This window comes from Marmota flaviventris, chromosome 3 (assembly GCF_047511675.1).
Source record: "Marmota flaviventris isolate mMarFla1 chromosome 3, mMarFla1.hap1, whole genome shotgun sequence".
Taxonomy (NCBI): Eukaryota; Metazoa; Chordata; class Mammalia; order Rodentia; family Sciuridae; genus Marmota; species Marmota flaviventris.
In genome coordinates, this window is record NC_092500.1 from 173202860 (window position 1) to 173223161 (window position 20302).

The window sequence follows — 20302 nt, forward strand, 5'->3', positions numbered from 1 at the left end:
CATGTAGGGGGTGGATCGAATTAGGAACTTCTGTGGGTCCTGCATTCAGACCAGTTATTCAGGTGAGGACATTCAGCTGGACCATTCTGGGCTTCTCACCGGAACCTGGTTTCTATTTCCACTCGCCAGCTGAGCCTGGGTGAAAGGGAAGAAGCTCCTAGGGTCAATGTTCAGCCTGAGGAGGGAAGAACACCTGCCGTTCTGGGGCTGAAAACCCATTGGCCACGGAACCCTCAGCTGCATGAACTGCACCTGTCTCAGTTGGCAGCTCTCAGCCTGGGACCATGAGAGGCCTGGCAGGCAGGAGGGAGCCTGTCTCCCAGGACAGCAGGCTGCCTTGGGCTGCAGCACCACGTCACTGCCCAGTACCTCTGAGATGGGTCAGAACATCCAGGGACTGAACCCACAGTCCACACTAAAGGTGGACTCCTTCCTGGAAGACCCCACGAGATTCCTGCAGGTCAGTGAATATTTACGTACAATAGTCCCTATGCAGCAGGGCATGAGAGTAAGGGAGGAAGTCTTCAGACATGACTTGAGTTGCTCTTCATCACTAAGGTTGGTCAAGTGCACACACACTACAGAGGGGTGCAGAGTTGAATGGCAGGTGCTCCTCACCTGAGCACTGCTTTTAGGTCATTGCTCTTCTTCACACACTCTGATGTCTTCTCTTCTGAGGGCAGGTACTGAGGTCTAGGGAGAGTAGTGAGGGCATGAGACCTAAATAAAGGGAAATGGCAAGCCCCAACACGCAGGACTTCCAAAATCCTTCGCCCAGCCAGCAGGAGTACAAGGAGGCCATTCCCCTCTGCCCATCACACAGACAGACTCCACTCCAGGAAATTCCCCCTACAATTCCCCATTGATGGGAGGGTCAGCTTTGCTGCTGCACCTGGACACAATGCTCCAGCACAGCTTGCCTCTCTGAGGTTCAGCACCTGGCCACAGGGACCTGTGTTCTCAGTACCTCTGGCTTCTAGACCCCAGTGCCTGTGCATGCAGAGCTCCACAGAAAGCTCCCCTTCTTCCACAGGAATTCTCCCTGACATTTTCCTTCTCATCCTTCCAGCACCTGCACCCTGCTTCCTTTCTTAATGTATTTCACTATCAATCACTCAAACCGAGGGACATGAGAATTAAATCCCACAATGCATTGGGGGATTCAAGCACAGGTACCTGAGCACAAGGCATCCTGAGCCACATGTGAGAAAGGAGTGGAAATGCAGTAAAAGTCACTTTGGTAGGAGAAGGCATATTGTTTTCCAAAGACTGCCCTGCTCAGACATCTTTTTATATGACTTCATTTACTATTGCTCAGAATTACAATGATCTTTCAGGGAGGAAATTGATACACTTCAATGATCCCAACCCTAGTTTAGATAAGAAAGGCCACTTGGCACGAAGGGTATCACTGTGCTGTGCTATCTCCCATAAAAGGGATGTGCCTGCATCCCATGTTATAGGGTATAGTCTGTGAGGGGACTAACATCACCTTGGGCATTGACCTTACTAAAGATATAAGTGTTTACCTCTATCCAGATTTCAGAGTCATAGATTCCCAGAATTTAAGCCCTGCTTCTCAAAGTGAATTCCAGGTCATTGGGGGTTTACTAAGCTGTCTTTAGATAAATAGTTCTCCTCCATGATTCTCCATAGAGATCACCTGCCTTGTTTTTTAAGTCACTTTAAGAAATATCATCACATCTAATACTCCGTGTGAATAAGGACAGCAGTGTTAGTGCTCTCAGAGAGGAGGGAAGAGGCATCTGCTTCATGTCCCTAGGAAGCCACAGAGACTTTCTTGATCCTAGTCTGACAGGTTCCCAAAGGGAGAGAATGGTGACTGTATGTCAGTGACTTGTGGTCTTTTCCAGCCAACTCCAGTGATTCTCAAATTTTGCTCACAGTATGAATAGCTTAGACATTATTTTATTTTAAAGTTCCAGTGTCCAGGCCTGAAACAGTAAAACAAACTTTTGTATGTCAGTTATTAGCATTTAATAGGTTTGTTGAGAGGGAATGGGAAAATACAGTGATAGAGGATTCAGCATACAGTATCAATCAGCTTGATTGCTGTATTCACTATTTTAGGGCCACACAGTGTTCCCAGGGTGAGGCAAGTAGAGATTCTGTGTATAGCAAATAAACTTTGTGAAGAAAACCATTTTGAAAGGGATTTGCATAGCCAAGCAGTCAAAATATGGACACGGCATCTCACACTGGGGAGTATATCATTAACATTGAAATAAATGTTTAAGACTACTGAAGAATGACTTTAAATAGCCACAACATGCAAAGTCAAGAGGACTTTCTCCACGATGGTTTTTACTAACATCTTCCACTGATAGAGGCCCCAGAAATCACTCAAAGTTTTCCAAATTTCAGCCATTTGGACAAAGGAGAGTAATTCTGAGCTTTTACCTACATTATAGCTTGTGCATTTGCCTGCATACCAGCTCCATTCTACATAAAATTGACAATGTAAGATCCTTCATGTGGTCATCTACTAACTTCCAATAGAAAAGCCAATTTGGGCTTACAGAATTGTGAGAGTCTGTGTCTGTGTGTCTGTTCCAGCTCTCCAGGAGGTCCCAGATTGGCAAGCCAGGCACAGCTAGGGAGGTTCCTATTCACCAGATGTAGCCTCCTCCCTGCATTTCTGCCTCCGTACACCAAAAGTCCTCTGCAAGTCATTAGAGGATGAAGGGTGAGTCTTTTCTTCTACAGATTACCTCACTTCTACAAACTGTCCTCAAAAAAGTGGAGACTTGGAGGACCTAATGGAGATTCCTGAGTGGCATAAGGGAGCTGAGTCCCTCAGAGTTCTCCAGGATGGGGAGTCTCTTAGCTGTTAGGGTTGTATGCTCAGAGGGAGGCTCCTAGCTGGTAGGGTTGTATGCTCAGGGGGATGCTGAGGGGCCTGCCCTTCCAGCATCAACTATGGGGAGCTTGAGGGCACAGAGAAACCACTCCAGAGATCGTGTCAGAGAACAGCATCTGCTTTATTGTGCTGCACATTGGGTATGTGCCAATTTATATATAACAGTCCTGATAGGTGAGGGGTGATACAAACATATCATCTTATAGCAGCCAAGACACCAGGAATTCAGAAACTGCCATGTAGGGTGGCCTTGCACCAACAGGGAAATAAATTCTTGTCAAGGTAGCAAGGAAGTGGCACTTGCCAGTGTTCTGATAGCACTTTGCCCCAGGACATGGCCTTCTGAAAAATGAGAAGGTAAGTATTCTTCCATGTAGGTCCAGAATCAGACCCACCAACAGTTGCCTTCTCTAAATCTTAAAGAACCTTAGTGAGTAAGACAATTTTATGTCCAGCTGTATGCACACAGCTAATAAGGCATGTGATAATAAACAAGGCTAACATGAGAATTATACCAAGTATGCCATATATTAACAGATTGCAGGGATTAAATTATGAAATTAACTTTTTTATTGGTTAAGTACATGTGAAGCCCACACTCGGATGAAGATGGGAACTAATTTGAGTAGAATTAAGTTTTATAAATTGAGTATCTAATTAAGGAGAGTTTGTCAAAAATGATTGTCCCCAAGATTTATGAATATAATTTGACAAATTAGTATAATTTTGTAGAGAATCACTCCAAGGAAATTGAGTCACACAAATGTTCATGAAACACATATCACAAAGCAGTCTTTGAGTTTGATGTAGAGCTTTGATTTGTTCTTCTTGAAGGTCATTTTTTTTTGTTGGAGAACCAAGATGGCAGCATGTAATTGTTGAATGATTCATTTTTGAGTCTCAAAAATGGTGCTGATTTGTTGGATTATGTTGTTTACAGTGTGAGCATTCTATAATTGGGAGAAGGATAATACAGCAGAGGCAGTAGAAGAGAAATGATTCCAGCCACAATATGGCCAAGAGTTTCTTCTGTTCTCTTCAGTCCTCGTTGTAATCAAGATATATATAGCTTTCTTCCATGGCCTGAACCAATCATCTGTCAGATTTCCAGGAATCCAGATAAAAGGCAGCATGTGAACTACATAAAAAAAAAAAACAAAAACTGTTACATATTGGCTGAAACACGTGAACTTAGCGGCAGGTATTATTGCTAGAGATGGTATGTCTGTAGAGTTAAAGGAATCATTAGTGGCAAGGCAAAGGATAGAGAGGTGACACAAGCTTGAGAATATAATTTCATATCATCCTAAGAGTGGATTGAAACATTGGTTTGTCAATCTGCCCAGTGTATAGTGACATTGATACCTCAAAGTGGAACCCAAGAGCATGCATCCAAATTAACAGTGGAAGGCCTACGTGCATGATGAGGATTCCAAGGAAAAGTGAAGTTATCAAAAGCTTGTGCAGGGGTAGACTGGGAACAAATAGGGACAAAGGGTTGTTTGGAGATTCCATTAAACTTTTGATCGCAATGTGAATGAAGGTCCAAATGGGTCATCAGAACACATTCATCATAGAAAACTCCTGCAGAAAACATAGCTCAAGGATGTGTGGAAATTCTTTCAGTGAGGTTACTATGTGTACAAACTAAATAAAAACAAAGGTTCGTCTGGCAAGGCCATGGAGGAGTTCCAGGGTGCTGTGGAGAAGGCTCCTGGAGGAGCCATATCTGTGAACAGGTGAGAGTTAATGCTGAGAGTGAGGAAAGGGTCATCTCTATTCCCATCTGTTAAGGAAAGGAGGGTGAGGGATGGAGGTCCACAAAGGAACAGCCTGTGTACTCTTAATGATTAAAGTGAAAGGACAAATGAAGAGTTCAGAAGGCTGGGAGACATCTAGACAGGAGTTTCTCCCTACAATACAGCCCACATGACCAACCCTTTGATATCACCCCAGGTGATTGGATGTTGTGGTCTCTTTGCCATTTGGTGATGCTTTCTCACCTTGAGGGTCAGTTGGTGCCTCAGGGAATCAGCTGTCCAGGGTTGCACAAGGCTTGCTGGGACCCAGATTGATTGGTATAGCATTTTCTGGAAAGACACAAGCAAAACTTCACCCTCAGGTTAATAAGGGGGCTGGCAGTTGCTATTGCTGTGTCTGAGGATGCTTCCAGACCCTTGTGGTAACTGAGGGACTTATTAATGGCTCCCAATGTCTATATTGGGGTATGGTTAGCATCATCAAATTTTTAAAAAATTACGGTGTTTAAGGTCATATTGGTTAAAATATGAGGATTTGCTTTAGTTAGCAAGGGATTCCCCGCTTTATGTTTTGTGATTTGAGCCTTAATATTTTGGCTGGCTCTCTCAAGCATGGCTTTTCCCTGAGAATTACAAGGAATCACAGTAGAATATTGAATATTCCATTGTGCACAGAATCCAGCAAACTTTTTGGAAGAGTAATTGGACCACTGTCCATTTTTACATTAAGTGGAATGCCTGCTGTCACAATGCACTTGAGCATATGTTGAAGGACATGATTAGGCTTTTTTTCTCACCATAGGAGTAGCCACATGTAGCCCAGAAAAGGTGCCAATTAGGACATGTACATATTTAAATTTACCAAACAAGGGTGTTCCTGTAACATCCGTCTGCCATAAAGATAATGCCTTTAAACCCTGTGGATAGACTCCTGGAAGTTGTAAGAGTCCCAAAGGCAGAAATGGAGCACAACTTTTACAAGTTCTCACTATCTGTGTAGTTTGTTGGACAGTGAGTGTAGGAGACAACTGTTTGAATGGAAATGAGTGTGTAGCTCTCTTACAGGTTCCAAATTTGTGACTTATGCATTTCATGTGGCTTGATTTGTTAAACTATTAAGCTCTGAGAGCAGTCCAGGTAACCAGCATGAGCTCTGGCATGAATTATGAGCAGTAAATTAATACATTTCTGGAGCATTTTTTGAAGAGAATGAAGGAGTATATCCAAAGCTGATTTTGCTTTGCCTTTAATAAGGAATGAGGCAATCTGGGTATAAGTTAGGCACAATAAACACTATCAGTAAAGATATTTATAGCTTGTGAAGTTAGCTTTGATGGCCAAATGACTACCTGTGACTCTAATAATTGACATAAGGCAGCAGACTCCTTATAAGTCCAGGTTTTGTATTCATCCATGGTAAGATTATAAATAAAGATTAAGAGGGCAACAAAAGAAGTGACATCAGTAAAGATGAGTTCAGCTCCAGGGATTGCTTCCTCTCAAATTGTTTTTGAAAAGTGAACTCTTTTACTAATTAAAGCTTAGATAAGTATCCAGTGAGGGAAATGATAGTCCAATTTTTCTGGAAAAGCCATAATTGCACTATGAAACAGGATATTATTTTTTAAATGAAGGCTTATCTCCTATTTGGTTAATGGCAAGGCAAGTTGATCAGATTCTAGCCCAAATAATTGAAGAGTTCTAGTGTGCAGGTGTGATGTCATCAGACAAAACATATCTAATTCTGTGGTAATTTTGGAAGGAAAAGTGGTAGAAAGAAGTCTCCATTCAATAGGGTTACCTGGTTCCTGGAAAAGAAGACCAGTGGGAATACGAGAAATACCTAGAACTACAGCAATAATGTCCTTGTCAGGATTCCATCAACTAAGATGCAAATTAGCAAGCTGATTATTAACCTTCTGCAAGTCTTTGTACATTTTAGGAGTTACTCTTGTTAAAGACAAAGGGGATGGGTCACCCTCCAAACATTGGAACAGGGGAGGTACAGCCTAGGAAGAAGCTGGAGAAATTACCTAAGCCAATTTATGTCTCCTAAAACCTTTTGTAACTCATTCAAAGTAATGGGAGATGTTATGTAAATGCTTGGAGCCTGTATTTTGCCCTCTGCAGGGGTTAACATGGTTCCCATAAAGTGAAAAGGAACTAGTTTTTGAGCCTTTTCTGGAGCTGTATTTAAACCAATTTCTTTAAGTGCTAGTTGGACTCATTGGAAGATATAGAGTCTAAGTCTGGTGCAGAGGGATGGGCTAAAAAGTCATCCAATTGATGAATAATCATGAGGTCCATACCTTTAAAAAAATGCTCCGAGGCCTCAAACATACAATACTGAGGAATGGTAGGCCTGGTTTTCATGCCTTGTGGTAAAACATCCCATTGCCATTCCTGACAAGGGACAGCTTGATCCAACAGATGCAGGAGGAGTTGAGTCCTCTAGATGGCGCTCTTGCAACATCCCTGACAAAGCAGGCTGTAAAGGCCTGTAGATCCTAACTCTGACTTATGGCATTCCTGCTTCAGTTCTTTCCCCATTACTGCTTCAGTCTCAATGCCTCCCACTGGATCCCCATTTTCTTTTACATCTCTGTGACCCCCTCTTGCTTGCTACCCACCCCCAGCCCCAGCACTTTCTTTTATTCTTGTTTGCTTTCTGGTTTTGTTGTTGTTGTTTTTATCTCTCCTGGCAGCTGCCTCTCCTAAACAACAGTGGGGCACTGCTTCCCCACCCAGGAGTGGGAGCAGGGGAGTGTGAGGTATTACAGTGGGAATTTTCCTGAGCACTTGGCTGACAGTTTCCTTCCAAGTCCACTTGTACCTTGAAGATTAGAGAAATTGGAGAAGCTCTAAGCCTGGTCTCTGAGTGGTCCCCTGGGGAGTTTAGAAGGAACTGCTCCTAGGGAGGCTTCCTTCAGGCATTCTGGTCAGTCTCTATGGGACTCTGATGGTGAGTTTGGGGCTTGGGGCCTCTCCCTGTGCTGCAGGTTGCAGGCAGGGCTGTTTGGTCAGATCAGGACACCTGGCCAGAGCCAGGTAGTTGAGCCTTTGGCTCATGCCTTGCCTTTTGGAGGCAGCCTGGGCCACTTTAAAGGAGACACCCTCTGGCTTTTGGACTGCTGTCTTCACAGGTAGGGCAGGGTTCTGCCCAGAGTGACTTAAAGTTTCCTGATAGTGAGACAGGTGACACAAAGAAATTTCAGGTTTGGATGGGAGACAAGCAGGGCAGAGTGTTCTCATGTTGGTGTTATTGACAGATGGCTGCCTTGAAAACACATGGTCCAGGACAGATGTCTTCCTGATTACTCAAAGGCACATTGCCCTGCTTGGGGCAGAGTCCAGCACAAAGTTCTCACTAATACTACATCAAGTACAATTAAAATCAGCCAATTAACACATGGAGCAAAGAAAAATAAAAGCATAAATATAAAACAAATACAACAAGTTTAAATATGAAGAAGTGCTCAACCTTAGTGGTGATTTGGAAAAAAAAATGATTTACAGTGTCTATTTAATGCAATTCATGCTGTATTAGAAAATTAAATTTAACTTTATATGTTGTTAATTAATTTGTACAATTAACTTAGAGTGTACTGGCTATTGTGATTTTGAGGGCCCTCTTACTGTGGTTATAACCTATGGAGGCCTCCTTTTGGCTTTTCTCTTCGGGTTTTCAAATGCTCTAAGTTGTTGGAGCACATGCTGTGAGGGACTCTGTTGCTTCTCTTCTGTGAGGGTATCCTATGTAATCAGAAAGGGAAGTTCAATCTCCAGTCCCTATTAGAGAGGAGAGAACCTGTCAATTTAATAGTTATCCATATAGTAACACATATTGAAAAGTTACTATGAATCTCTACGACTGTGTTAACCCATGAGAAAAGTGGGAAATAAGTAAAATAGAGTAGCCAAAGACTTAAGCATTAATCATAGAATGAGCACTACTCAATGTGCTCAAAAAAAGGATAAAACTAAAATACAAAGGAAACAAGTGAGAAAGGAATGGGAGGCAGCAGATAAAATGAGAGGAAGAAGAATGAAAGAGTAATGAAGAGATGGAGAAGAAAAGTTTAAAAAGCTACTGAGGAAAATTCCAGGGAATTGAGAAGTAAGTTTTATCAATAGACCTTTGAAAGAACAAATGTGGGAGATTGTAGAGGATACTTGAGAGTAAATAAGTAGTGCAAAAAACAATTACAAAGGATATGGGTTTTGTCCTTGCTGAGGATTTTTAAATGGAGAGGTTTCCATGGATTTGATTTTAACACCCCCTGGGTATGAAAGTCATTGAGGCAGGAAATCATCCTACTCATTGTTGCATCTCAACTTCGACCCCTGGACAGACTTGTCAGGGGTCTGTCTGCTCAGCTCTGCCTGCTTCTTGCCTGCTGGTTGGTGCTGGAGGAAAATTTCCTGTTCAGAGCAGATAAACCCTCAGTGTGGCTCTGATACTTTATCTGAGGTTGGGAGTGTGGCTCTGGCTGCAGATGCTGGCCAGTCCCCTCTCCTGGACAGCTTGTGAGCCAAAGCACACTGCAAGACTCAGATCATTTACATGTACTGGAGGAGGAGTTTGGGAATTGACTCCAGATACTCCTGGGTGCCGGAGAGCTGGGGCATACTGAGCTAGAATGCTGACAGAAGCAGCTTTCTACTCAACCCCAACTAGACCCACTTCTATATCCCAATGGCCTTGTTGGTTATCTCAGAGTTCAGACCACTTTAAAGTGGAAGTGTCCTTTGCTTTTCTCCACTCTGTATTCCCACAGAAAGAGCTCCATCACAAAAGCGGCTGGGGATGTGGCTGCACGGTTACACTCAACTGGGTTCCAGCCCCAGTACCAAATACAAAACACAAAATCCACTGTTTGATGAGGCATCCTGGGGGCCTTTGTGCCCCTGACCTGCAACAGCTACCCTTCTGGGTTTCCAAGACATTTGAACTGTTCAGCCCTACAAAAGTAAAACTCCCTGCCCACATAGTCAGTTATTTTTTTCTTTCTTGGTTCTGGGATTCCACCCAGTGACTTTAACCACTACACCACATCTCCATCCCTTGACAGATGGTCTGATAATTTGTCTATGCTGCCTGGAATTGCTGCAGTCCTCCTTCAGTCTCCACTGAGCCTCTGGGTATTACAGTCTTGAGCCACCATGTCCAGCCTGGCATAAGCTAATCTCTAAGATCTATATAAGACTAGCATGTTGATTGAGAGGGTCAGGAGTCAGGATAGAGAAAATAATGGTCTCAATAGACACTTCCATACTCTCCCCCAAATAGGACAGGCAGGGTTGAAAAGGGAATCCAGTTTTCCCTAGAGGCATTATTACTGGGTACCCTGCTGTGACACCTAACTCTAGCCAATTTTCCAAATGGCTAATTTCTAGTTGTCAATTATTTTGACATTAACGTTCCAATTTGGGACATTTCCAATCCTAACTCTTCACCTACAAGTGGAAATCAGGGTTTTTACAAACTTTTGATGTTCTCTGGGTTCCCATGTGCCTTCAACCCTGTTACCACTAGGCCCCTCAAGGAGACTGGGCTTGTAGGGACCTACGGGAAGCTTAGCCACTACTGAGCACTGCATGGGAAGCTGGCTCTCTTCATGAGTTATCCTCCAACATCAGCCAAGTAGTTGGCATTACAGACATAGGCTACAACCCAGTTGAACATTCTTTTTAATGAACTGTTTTCTTGAAAAAAAGTACAAAATCCAAAAAAAAAGCTCTTCTAATTTAAGCCATAGGTTTTTATGTTCAGAAATATGAAAAAATTTCACACTTCATTCTACATTGCATTTTCTGCATTATCATGGATGAACTGGATGTTGAAAATCTTGCAAATCTGTATTTTGTTTTGGAATTCAATGTGAGATGATTGGCTTTTCTGTTTATACCATTGAGTGGTTTATTGATTTCTCACTTACTGTGTATTTAAAGTTGTAGTCAGCAACTCTAGCTTTGGCCTCTGCTTGCATACCTAGATTGCTAGAATATAGAAGGAAAGAGGAAAGAACCACTCCAGCTATGTCCACTGTACATTTCCACCTTTGGGAATAGAACCCATCCCATCCCTGCTGCTGAGAATTAAAAGGTCTGGATGTCACAGTTGAGATGTGTGGTTGCCCCCAAAGGCTTCTGTGTGAGACAATGCATGAAAGTTTAGAAGTGAGAGGTTGGATGATGACAGTTTCAACACAATCAGTGCAGTAGTCCCCTGATAGGGATTAATTGGGTGTGCTAGAGTAGGGAAGCCACTGAGGGCTTGCCTTTGGGTGTATGTTTTATTCCTGTGAACCAATTTGTCTATTTGCTCTCTTGCTATTATGGTCTAAACTGCTTTCTTTTTCCCTCCACACTTCCACTGGGGCATTCTAGTTGTATATGTTGATAGGTTTTGCTGTTACATAGTGGTACATGCACACGACATAACAACATAATCTGGAGAAGATCACTCCCAGCATTTGCCCTGTTCAGCCTCTGCCTCCCACCTTTGGTCCCTTTCCTCTACTGATCTCCCTATGATCTTAGAAGATCTATACCCATCTTCGTGTTCTTTTTCCTCTCTGTCTTCTGCATGGGACACTTAACTTTCTGATTTTGACTTATTTCCCTTAACATGATGATCTCAACTTCATTCCATTTTCCTGCAAATGCCATGATTTCATTTTTCTTTGTGACTGAATAAAACTTCTCTTTGTATACATACCATGTTTTCTCTGTGCATGCATCTCTTAACACCAAGGCAGGTTCCATAGTTTAGAAATTGTGAATTGTGCTGCTATAAACATAGACATGCATGTGTCACTATTGTAAGATTACTTTAATTCTTTAGGGTAAATACTAAAAGTGGTATAGCTGGATCATATGGTGATTCCACGCTTTTTGAGGAGACTATACAAATTTCCATAGCAGATAGACTAATTTATAGTCCAACTGTCTGTGTAAAAGTGTTTCATTTCATCCATATCCTCTCCAGTATTTATTTTCCATTCTGTTATTGATGACTGCCACTCTGATTGATGCGAGATGTAATCCAAGTATAGTTGTGATTGGCATTCGCATTTGGTAATGATGTCAAACATTCTTTTTATATATTTTTTTGGACATTTCTATTTCTTCTTTTGAGAAGTTTCTGTTTAGTTCATTTGCTCATTTAGAAATTGGGGTTTTTTTTAGGTTTAAAGATTTTGGAGCTCTTTATATATTGTGGACATAATCCTCTGTCAGAAGAGTTGCTAGCAAAACTTTTCTCACATTCTGTCTGTTCTCTCTTCTCATTTCTAATTGATCTCTTAGCTGTGAAAAGCTTTTTCATTTGATTATGTCCCATTGATTAATTCTTGGCATTCTTTCCTATGCTATAGGGGTTCTACTGAGAAAGTCATTGCCTTGCCTGAGAGCTTGAGTGTGGACCATAGATTTCCTTCCCAGAATTGAAAATATTCCGGTGTAACACCAAAGTGGTTTTTATTTTTTTTTTTCTATTTTGAGTTGATTTTTTGCACAGGGTGAGATATATGGGTCTATTTCATTCTTCTACAAATGGACAACCAGTTGTCCCAGCACTGGTTGTTAAAGAGGTTTTCCTAATTGTGCTAATGGCCCATTTGTCAATAATTAGCTGACTTTAGATGTGGGTGGGGCATGTTCTCTGTATCTTCTATTCTGTACCCTTGGTCTATGTGTCTGTATGCATAAGCATACCCTCTGGTTTCTGTTACCATTAAGCTTTTTTCTTTTCCCAAATGTTCTGCCAGATGTTCTGTCTGATTATGGGCCCAGGGCCATGAAGTCAGCTGTGTATGGACAGAGTTCTGCAACTGACAGCCAAGTAAACTTTTTCTGTATATATGTCTTGTCAGGTCTTTTGGTCAGAGTAATGACAATGTGACTAAAAAACTACTTATTAGCTTCACTTTTTTGGCTGCAGTTCTGAATGTAAAGGAAAGGAACTGCAGAGTGACATGGACAGAGGAACCCCCAATCAGTCTTTCCTTTATGGTGACATTCAGTTTTCTGAATCTCAACACAAAATTATGATGAGAGAACATTCAACTCATAGGTGGAATTTCCACACTTACCCATTCTTGTTGGCTCTTTCTAAAGTGTCCCACCAGACTTCATAAAGGTTCAATTTGGAATAAGACTTGGGAGGGTAAGGATGAGCAATATAGGTAAATTCTGAAGGTAAAGAGGGGAAAGCATTTGAGAGCTACTAATGTTGATCTACAGGACATAAGGAAATTTAAACAATCTTAGAGCATCTGTATCAATCACTAGCAAACCACAGTGCAATGCAGTAAACTGGAGGTATATTCGACAACAGAGTAACATTTCATGTGAAAATATTTTTATTTCTTATGTATGTATTTGTTTATTTAGCTGCTAGGAATTGAACCCAGGGAAGCTTTACCACTGAGCCATATTCCCAGTCCTTTCAGTTTTATTTCGAGAGAGAGTCTTGCTAAGATCTGAGGGTCTCACTAATTTCCTAGGGCAGGCCTCCAAATTGCAACCCTCCTGCCTCAGCCTCCTGAGTTCCTGAGATTAAAGTGTATATCACCAGGTCCAGTTGATGTGCAATTATTTCTTTATTTGAGAAGCCAAGGTGAAATGACAATTTGATGAAGCGGTATAGTGACAATTGTACAAAGTATTGTGTTAAGTTTATAAATGTGCATGTATCAAAATATTTAGGTATATAGAAATGTTAAGTGATAAGTTTCAAAATATCCCAGAGATGATTAGAATAGATGTAATTCGGTCCCACTGATAGGATTAGGAGTGTTATCATGTGGCCTTGAAAGGTGACCTAATCAAATTGCCCCAGAGGAACTTTATGTACATAAGGTGATAGTTTCTCCTTTTATTGGTCTAAGTTTTTAGTGAACAAATTCCTCTGAAGGCTCTCAATTTTCCCAAATTTAATTTGTCGTAGTAAAAATATAAATTATATAATTTATAGATTTAAATAAGGAAATTACAGACACATTGATGATATAAACCAGGTTAGTAAAATGTGCAGATACAACTCTCTTATGTTTCCTTTTTTTAATATTTATGGGAAAGAATGATGCACCTATTACATATCCCTGAAAATACTTAATGGATAGAAGAATATTTCATTTATTTCCCAAGTGCACATTTTACAGTTCATATTATTGAGATAGGACATAAATATTTAGCAATAATGTACAAAATCAGAGATAATATATCAGATTTTAAGATTTACAATAGTATTTCAGAGAATAAAGATAACTATGAGTAGAAAGTTACAGTGTACTGGAAATTAAAGAGTTGATCTAAATATGGAATACCACACCCAGTTGTGCCAAAGCCATTTGAATTTATAAATTGACTAAAGTGTGAAATAAAGTAAATTGAAAGTTAATAAATAGGGGACTTGCATATCATCTCTATCTTTGTTTCTTTTTCCTGTTAATTGATAGAATAATTGTGTATATCTGCAGAGTACCACCTGATTATTCCACATCTCTGTTTATTGAGTAAATCTACTTCCTCAATGATATCATGCAATTGTGAGAACATCCAAAGCCCCTACTCTATCTATTTTGAAGTATACAAATCATTACTGTTCTAAGGATGTGGGTGGAACCAGAGGAATCTGTTTAGGTGAAATAATCTGTGCAAAAATAGCAAGAAACATTGTTGTATTAAAGCAAAGGTTCAGCCCTCTACCAGCACTGCCTGGGGGCTGGTTCCATGAAGGGCCAGGAGGTGAGTCCACACATTGGTCTCTGTCATCCTTGCCAACACCAAGTCAAAATGGAATCTGCCACATTAGAGTGAAACTGTTCTTGCACAGAGAGGTCGGCATTGCACTTTTTAGTTCCTATTGTAAACAGCAAATGGTATGCAAAATAAAAATTGAGCCTCAAACATTACTAATCCACACATCAGAGATACTAAATACTATAGACTACCAAGGTTTGTTTGGCACTCTTCAAGATTTGGCTGCATGCGCACACATATGCACATGTGCATACAAACACACACATTTAAATTGAACTGTTTCCAATTCATTAACAAACAGATATGTTGTTGATCATGAAGTGACCTCACAACTACATAAGCTTAACTTCAACACATAAAGGTTCTACATCCTTGTCAACATTTGTTACATTTTTATGTCTTTGTTGATATTCATTCTAACTGGTGTGAGCTGGTATCTTGGTCTGGTTATCATTGGCATTTCTTGATAACTAATGATATCAATCACTTTTTTCAAGTGTTTGTTGGCCATTTGTATTTCTTTTGGGGGAAGTGTCTGTTTATTTGTCCATGTTTCTATGAAATATATATATATATATATATATATCTTTAGATTTTATGAGGTAGGGCCACTCTATGTTGCTTAAGGCCTCACCATATTGCAGAGGCTGGCTTTCACCTTGGGATTTTCCTACCTTGGGCTCTGGAGACTCTGGAATTTTAGGATTCCCTTGGGTGCCTAGCCAGAGGTGGAATTGTTAAGGAAATGAGTTCTTCTGTTTCTGCCTCAATGTCCTGCTCTTCAGTGGGTTTGTTATTCATTGAATAGCTACCAGTGAGCTTTCATTTTATTTTATTTTTGAGGTTCTTGATGCTTTGGTTGTCAGGGTGATTGGGGGTTGTGACAGTTTGGGCAACAAGAGTGTCCTAGCCAGTGGTTAGGATGTGACCTGACACTGAAAGACTAGATTTGCTAAGTTACATACAGAGGTACAATTACAGCTGAAGAAGGATCTGATACCCAAGGCTTCATCTTTGAGGTGCTCTCCTGTCTGATGAGCCTGCCTGTGTCACCATCATTGTCCTCACCCTGCTCTCTTTCATGACTATGGCTTGGAGATGAGGTCTCCCTCAAAGTCTCATATTAAAAATCTAGAAATGTTCCAAAATTTTGGAGGTGACATGATTACATTAGGAGAGATTGATGTGACCTGATCAGTAGATTGATTGGCCAATAATTTGAATGGGCTACTGGATGGAAACTGTTGGAAGGTGGGCCAGAGCTTGAGGAAGTAGTCCCCTAATGCCCTTGGGGAATAAGCACCTCATCTCTGGCTCCTCACTCTCTCTGCTCCTGGTTGCCATTAGAGAGTATCTTTTCTCTCTCATGCCCTTGTGCCAGCATGTTCTGCCTCACCTCAGGGCTAAAGCATTGCAGTCAGATGGCCATGGAGTGAAACTCTAAAACTGAGTCCAAAACAAAATACTTGTTCTATAAGTTGTTCTTGTCATATATTTTGTTCACAGCCACAAAAACTGGCAATGGGGGGGGGGTAGTTTGCTCATGCAATTACATGCACTGTGAGCTAATCAAAGGGAAGGCACCTGAGAGAACCTGAAAAGTTGAGTGGTGTAACATGAATCTATTACTTGTGATAGGAGGATTGGAGACAGCACCAAACTCTGAACAGGTCTCCTTCAGGTACAGAAGAAGCAACTGTGGGCCTGGGATTCAGTGCAGTGGTATAGTGCTTGTCTAGCCAACCCAAAGAATCAAACACTGCAACAAACACAAACACACCCCAAGTCTGCAAATTTCCACAGAATATAAGGAGACATATGAAAGGAAACAAAAATCAGGGTGTCAAAATTCAGGTCCACAGCCCCACAGCACCAAGTAACTTCACCCACCCAAAAGACTGAGAGAGAGTGGATCAACAGGCCCCATGGAGATCATGATGCAGCCAGCACCTGCATGAGGTCCTATGAGAGGCTTCCAGAGGATCCAACCTGCTCTGACTTGGACTTCTGACCTATAAATCTGTGACTTAATGGATTTTATTGGTTTTGCCACTAAGTTTCTGGCATATTTCACAAATTCCAGCACAAATTAAAATTTATTTTCTTGTTCAAAGAACATGGGGAAAATATCATTAAAGGAAACAATTTGCCAACCACACTCTTTGTTTCATTATATCTCTCAGATTAAAACTGTTTTATTCTACTTGTAATCATTGTTGATCTGAGTAACAAGAATACAACTGTAACTTATTAATATAAATTTAATCAATCATTTCTCCCCCTCTTTGGAATACTAGATTAAATGGAGAGATGGGAGCACATAAAACTTGAAAGTAAAATGCTTGAAAATACTTTTTTTTTGTTTGTTTATGGGATTGTTCTCAAAAGTCCCACCAGTGGACACAAGGGAACCAATGTGAATGAAGCTCAAGAAGTTCATGAGGAATACAAGGGGGTGGGTTGGGTCTGAAAGTACACAGGATTGAGGAAACCCTGTCTAGGACCTGGATCTTGTCAATATGACTTTCCTGTCACACACTCTGGTATATTAAAAGCTGAGAATTAAGATCGTAGACTACTACATTCTTTTCTTGACAGGGGTTATAATATTCATGCAATTTAAGAAAGATCACTTATTAGGGCTTTTGAAAACAAATTTTATTCACATGGCTTATTTTCCAGGAACTTGTGTTTGTCAAGAGAGGATTAAAATTACTTAAAATTTTTTCAAACTGATTAATGGTGATTCATCAATTTTGGGGTGCTCAGATTTAGATTTCACATGTAGAGTTGAAGGTTCCTTCACATTTTTTAAAATAGGTTTATGGAGGTAAAGTTGAATAACAATCAAATGCATATATTGGATGAATGCAATTTTATCAGTTTTGACATGTATGTAATGAGTACAATCTTATCATTCAAATTTTAAGCATTTCCATTACCCATTTAAATAATTTAAACCAGGAAGACTGTGTTTCCTGCATGGTTTATTATATTAGAAATCAATCCCCTTGAGATCTATAGAACCCATCACCCTTGTCATGTCCTTCAACATGAAATGGCAAGGAAAAAGGCAAAAGAGAAGTAAATAAAAAGTGCTTTGAACTAAGTGAACTGGGAGATCTTTCAATGTAAGAATCTGTGGGATAAAGAGTACACAAACATTTATGACTTAAAATACTTTCATCAGTAATAAACTAGGTCAGCAATCAGTTTATTTTGAAATCAGGTAAGTAGGAAAGAAAAAATAAAGTAGGAGCAGAAATATGTGAAATAGAAGTCAAAAATTTTAGTTATTATATCTTGCAATACCAGGTTAGAATATATGTTACAGGAACTCAAGTTTGTCTCCATCATGGGTTCCTACATGCAGAACATTGGCAAGACATCTCAAACAGCTGACATTCCCACAATTGATTTCATGTGCATTTTCTCATGCAATAAGATTGACTGAAGCCTTTCCCACATAGATGCCACACATGAGGTTTGTCTTTATTGAGCTGGCTTGTGTTTTCTAAGGTTAGTGTCTTAAAGAGAGGCCTTTCCACAGAGGCTACACTCCAGTGACCACTCTCCAAGGTAACTCTTCTTTGATTTTTTTAATGGTACGGTGATGGTCAAGGAGTATGCCACACAGGTGGCATGCATGTTATTTTGCTCCAGTGTGTGTTCTCTCATGAACTCTAAGGACAGCTGATCAGCTGAAAGTTTTCCAACACACAGGGCATTTGTATGGTTTCTCTCCAGTATGTATTTTATCATGCCATCTCAGAAGAGAGTATGTACTGAAAGCTTTTCCACACAGGTGACAATTGAATGTTTTTCTTCAATATGTGTTTTCTCAGGGTATCTAAGTCCAGATAATAGACTGAAGACTTTCCAACACACACAGGGCATTCATATGGTTTCTCACCAGTGTGAATTTTCTGGTTTGGTTTATGGTAATACGATTGACTGAAGGATTTCCCACACATGTGGCACTGGTAGGGTTTCTCTCCAGTGTGTGTTCTTTGATGCAGTCTCAGGTGGCTTAGTTGATTGAAAGATTTCCTACACACAGGGCATTCATATGGTTTCTCACCAGTGTGGATACTCTGGTGTGTTTTAAGGTAGCATAAATGACCGAAGGGTTTCCCACAAATTTGTCATTGATATGGTTTCTCTCCAGTGTGGATTCTTTCATGTATTTTAAGGTGGTATGACTGACCAAAGGATTTCCCACAAAATTGGCATTGATATCATTTTTTTCCGGTGTGGATTCTATCATGTATTCTAAGGCAGCATGATAGACCAAAGGATTTTCCACACAATTGACATTGGTATGGTCTCTCTCCTATGTAGATTATCTGATGATTTCTAAGATGAACTGATTTGCTGAAGGCTTTCCCACACACATGGCATTCATATGTTTCTCTCCTGTGTGAGTTTTCTCATGCATTTGAATGTTGTGTAATTTACAAAAGGCTTTCCCACACCAATGGCATCTGTATGGTTTCTCTCCAGTATGGCCTTTCTCATGCATTTTAAGGTTGTAAGACTTCCTGAAGGCTTTCCCACACACATGGCATTCATTTTCTTCTCACCAGTTTTGGTTCTCTCATGTTGTCTAAGCTCAGAACAGTTCCTAAGAACTTTCTCACAAAAATTACATTCACACATCATTTCTCCTGTTTTAGTTTCATTGATTCTCCTGAGATCAGAGGTTTGATTTAAGTGTTTGCTACATAGATGACATTCATATTGTATCTCTCCAGGGTCATTCTTATTGCATTTTCTGGGTCGTAAAAAATCCCTATGTCCTTTCAAACATTCCTGCCCTTCACATGAGATACAATATTTTTTCTTGTTTTCATCTGGATACAAATGATCAGCAAGGGATCCTCCACAGTGTTTGTTGACCCACTGGTTCTTTGCAGGGTGAGTAAACAGAGATTGAATGCATGCAGTGTTGTGATGCAGATTTTCCTCCAAGTCTTTCCATCCAAAGAAATCCTCTTGATCATGAGATTTCTGCTTTGTAAAGAAGATGAACATTTCTTAATGATGTCTCCATATAAACTTACAAATTAATTTTTCTACGTAAGAATTATAGAACAAACAATTATAATAAGAAAAAAATCTTTTTGCTTTTAACCCCAAAACACATTGCACATAATTCCTGGAGAGCCAAGTATTTTCCATTTGCTAGTATTTTATTTAAAGGGGCTCAGATTAACTTTATGGTCTTCAATATTTCAAAGATTTGCTTCTTGATAAATGCTTGTTATTTTGGAATCTTGTTAATTTCTCACAGAATGAAAACTATACAAATCATTGGACTCAGAAATTATGTACTGGCAACATAATTACAGCCATGAAATTGTACTCAATAACTAATTTATGCAACTGAGATGTCTTTAATTTACATAACTAGTGTTCCCATCCCTGAAACTCACCATTGACATGTTGATGGGTGTGTCCTTCCTGTTCAAAAGTGCTCTGCATATCATTTCATGTTTTTGATTTGCAATTTTCATCCCTAGAATAGTTGGAAATATGATTTGGTAGCATGAAATTCAGAGACAGACAAAGTTGAGTATCAACAATCTCATGAGAATTTTGTTCATAATGAACACTTTCAGGAGGAAATGGCTTAAGTCAAGAAAAACGGTCTATCTTAGAAAAATAGAACACTGGTAATTATAAAAGATATATGGACAGAATTACTTTTTTTAATGTAATGGAGAACAAAAATTTAAAGGAGAAATTTGGAAAAGAATTCATAGAAATTGACCTGAAAAAAATCAGTAACATGTTTTGCCCTCAATAAATATATAATTATAGAGGAAACATTTTGAATGTAAAATAAAAGATCTAGGTCAATATGTGAGAAATTAGTCCCATTATCCCCCAC

The 20302-nt window shown here is 40.1% G+C and overlaps 1 protein-coding gene across 1 annotated transcript in view; it reads left to right on the forward strand.

Annotated features, from left to right (window-relative positions):
• Nucleotides 1-376: 376 nt before the first annotated feature.
• The window catches only part of LOC139705119 (protein FAM90A13-like), a 43177-nt gene continuing 23251 nt past the window's right edge, over nt 377-20302 (forward strand). The window contains exon 1 of the mRNA XM_071609330.1: nt 377-508. Coding sequence (XP_071465431.1) covers nt 377-508 — 132 coding nt within the window. The remainder of the gene's footprint in view (nt 509-20302) is intronic.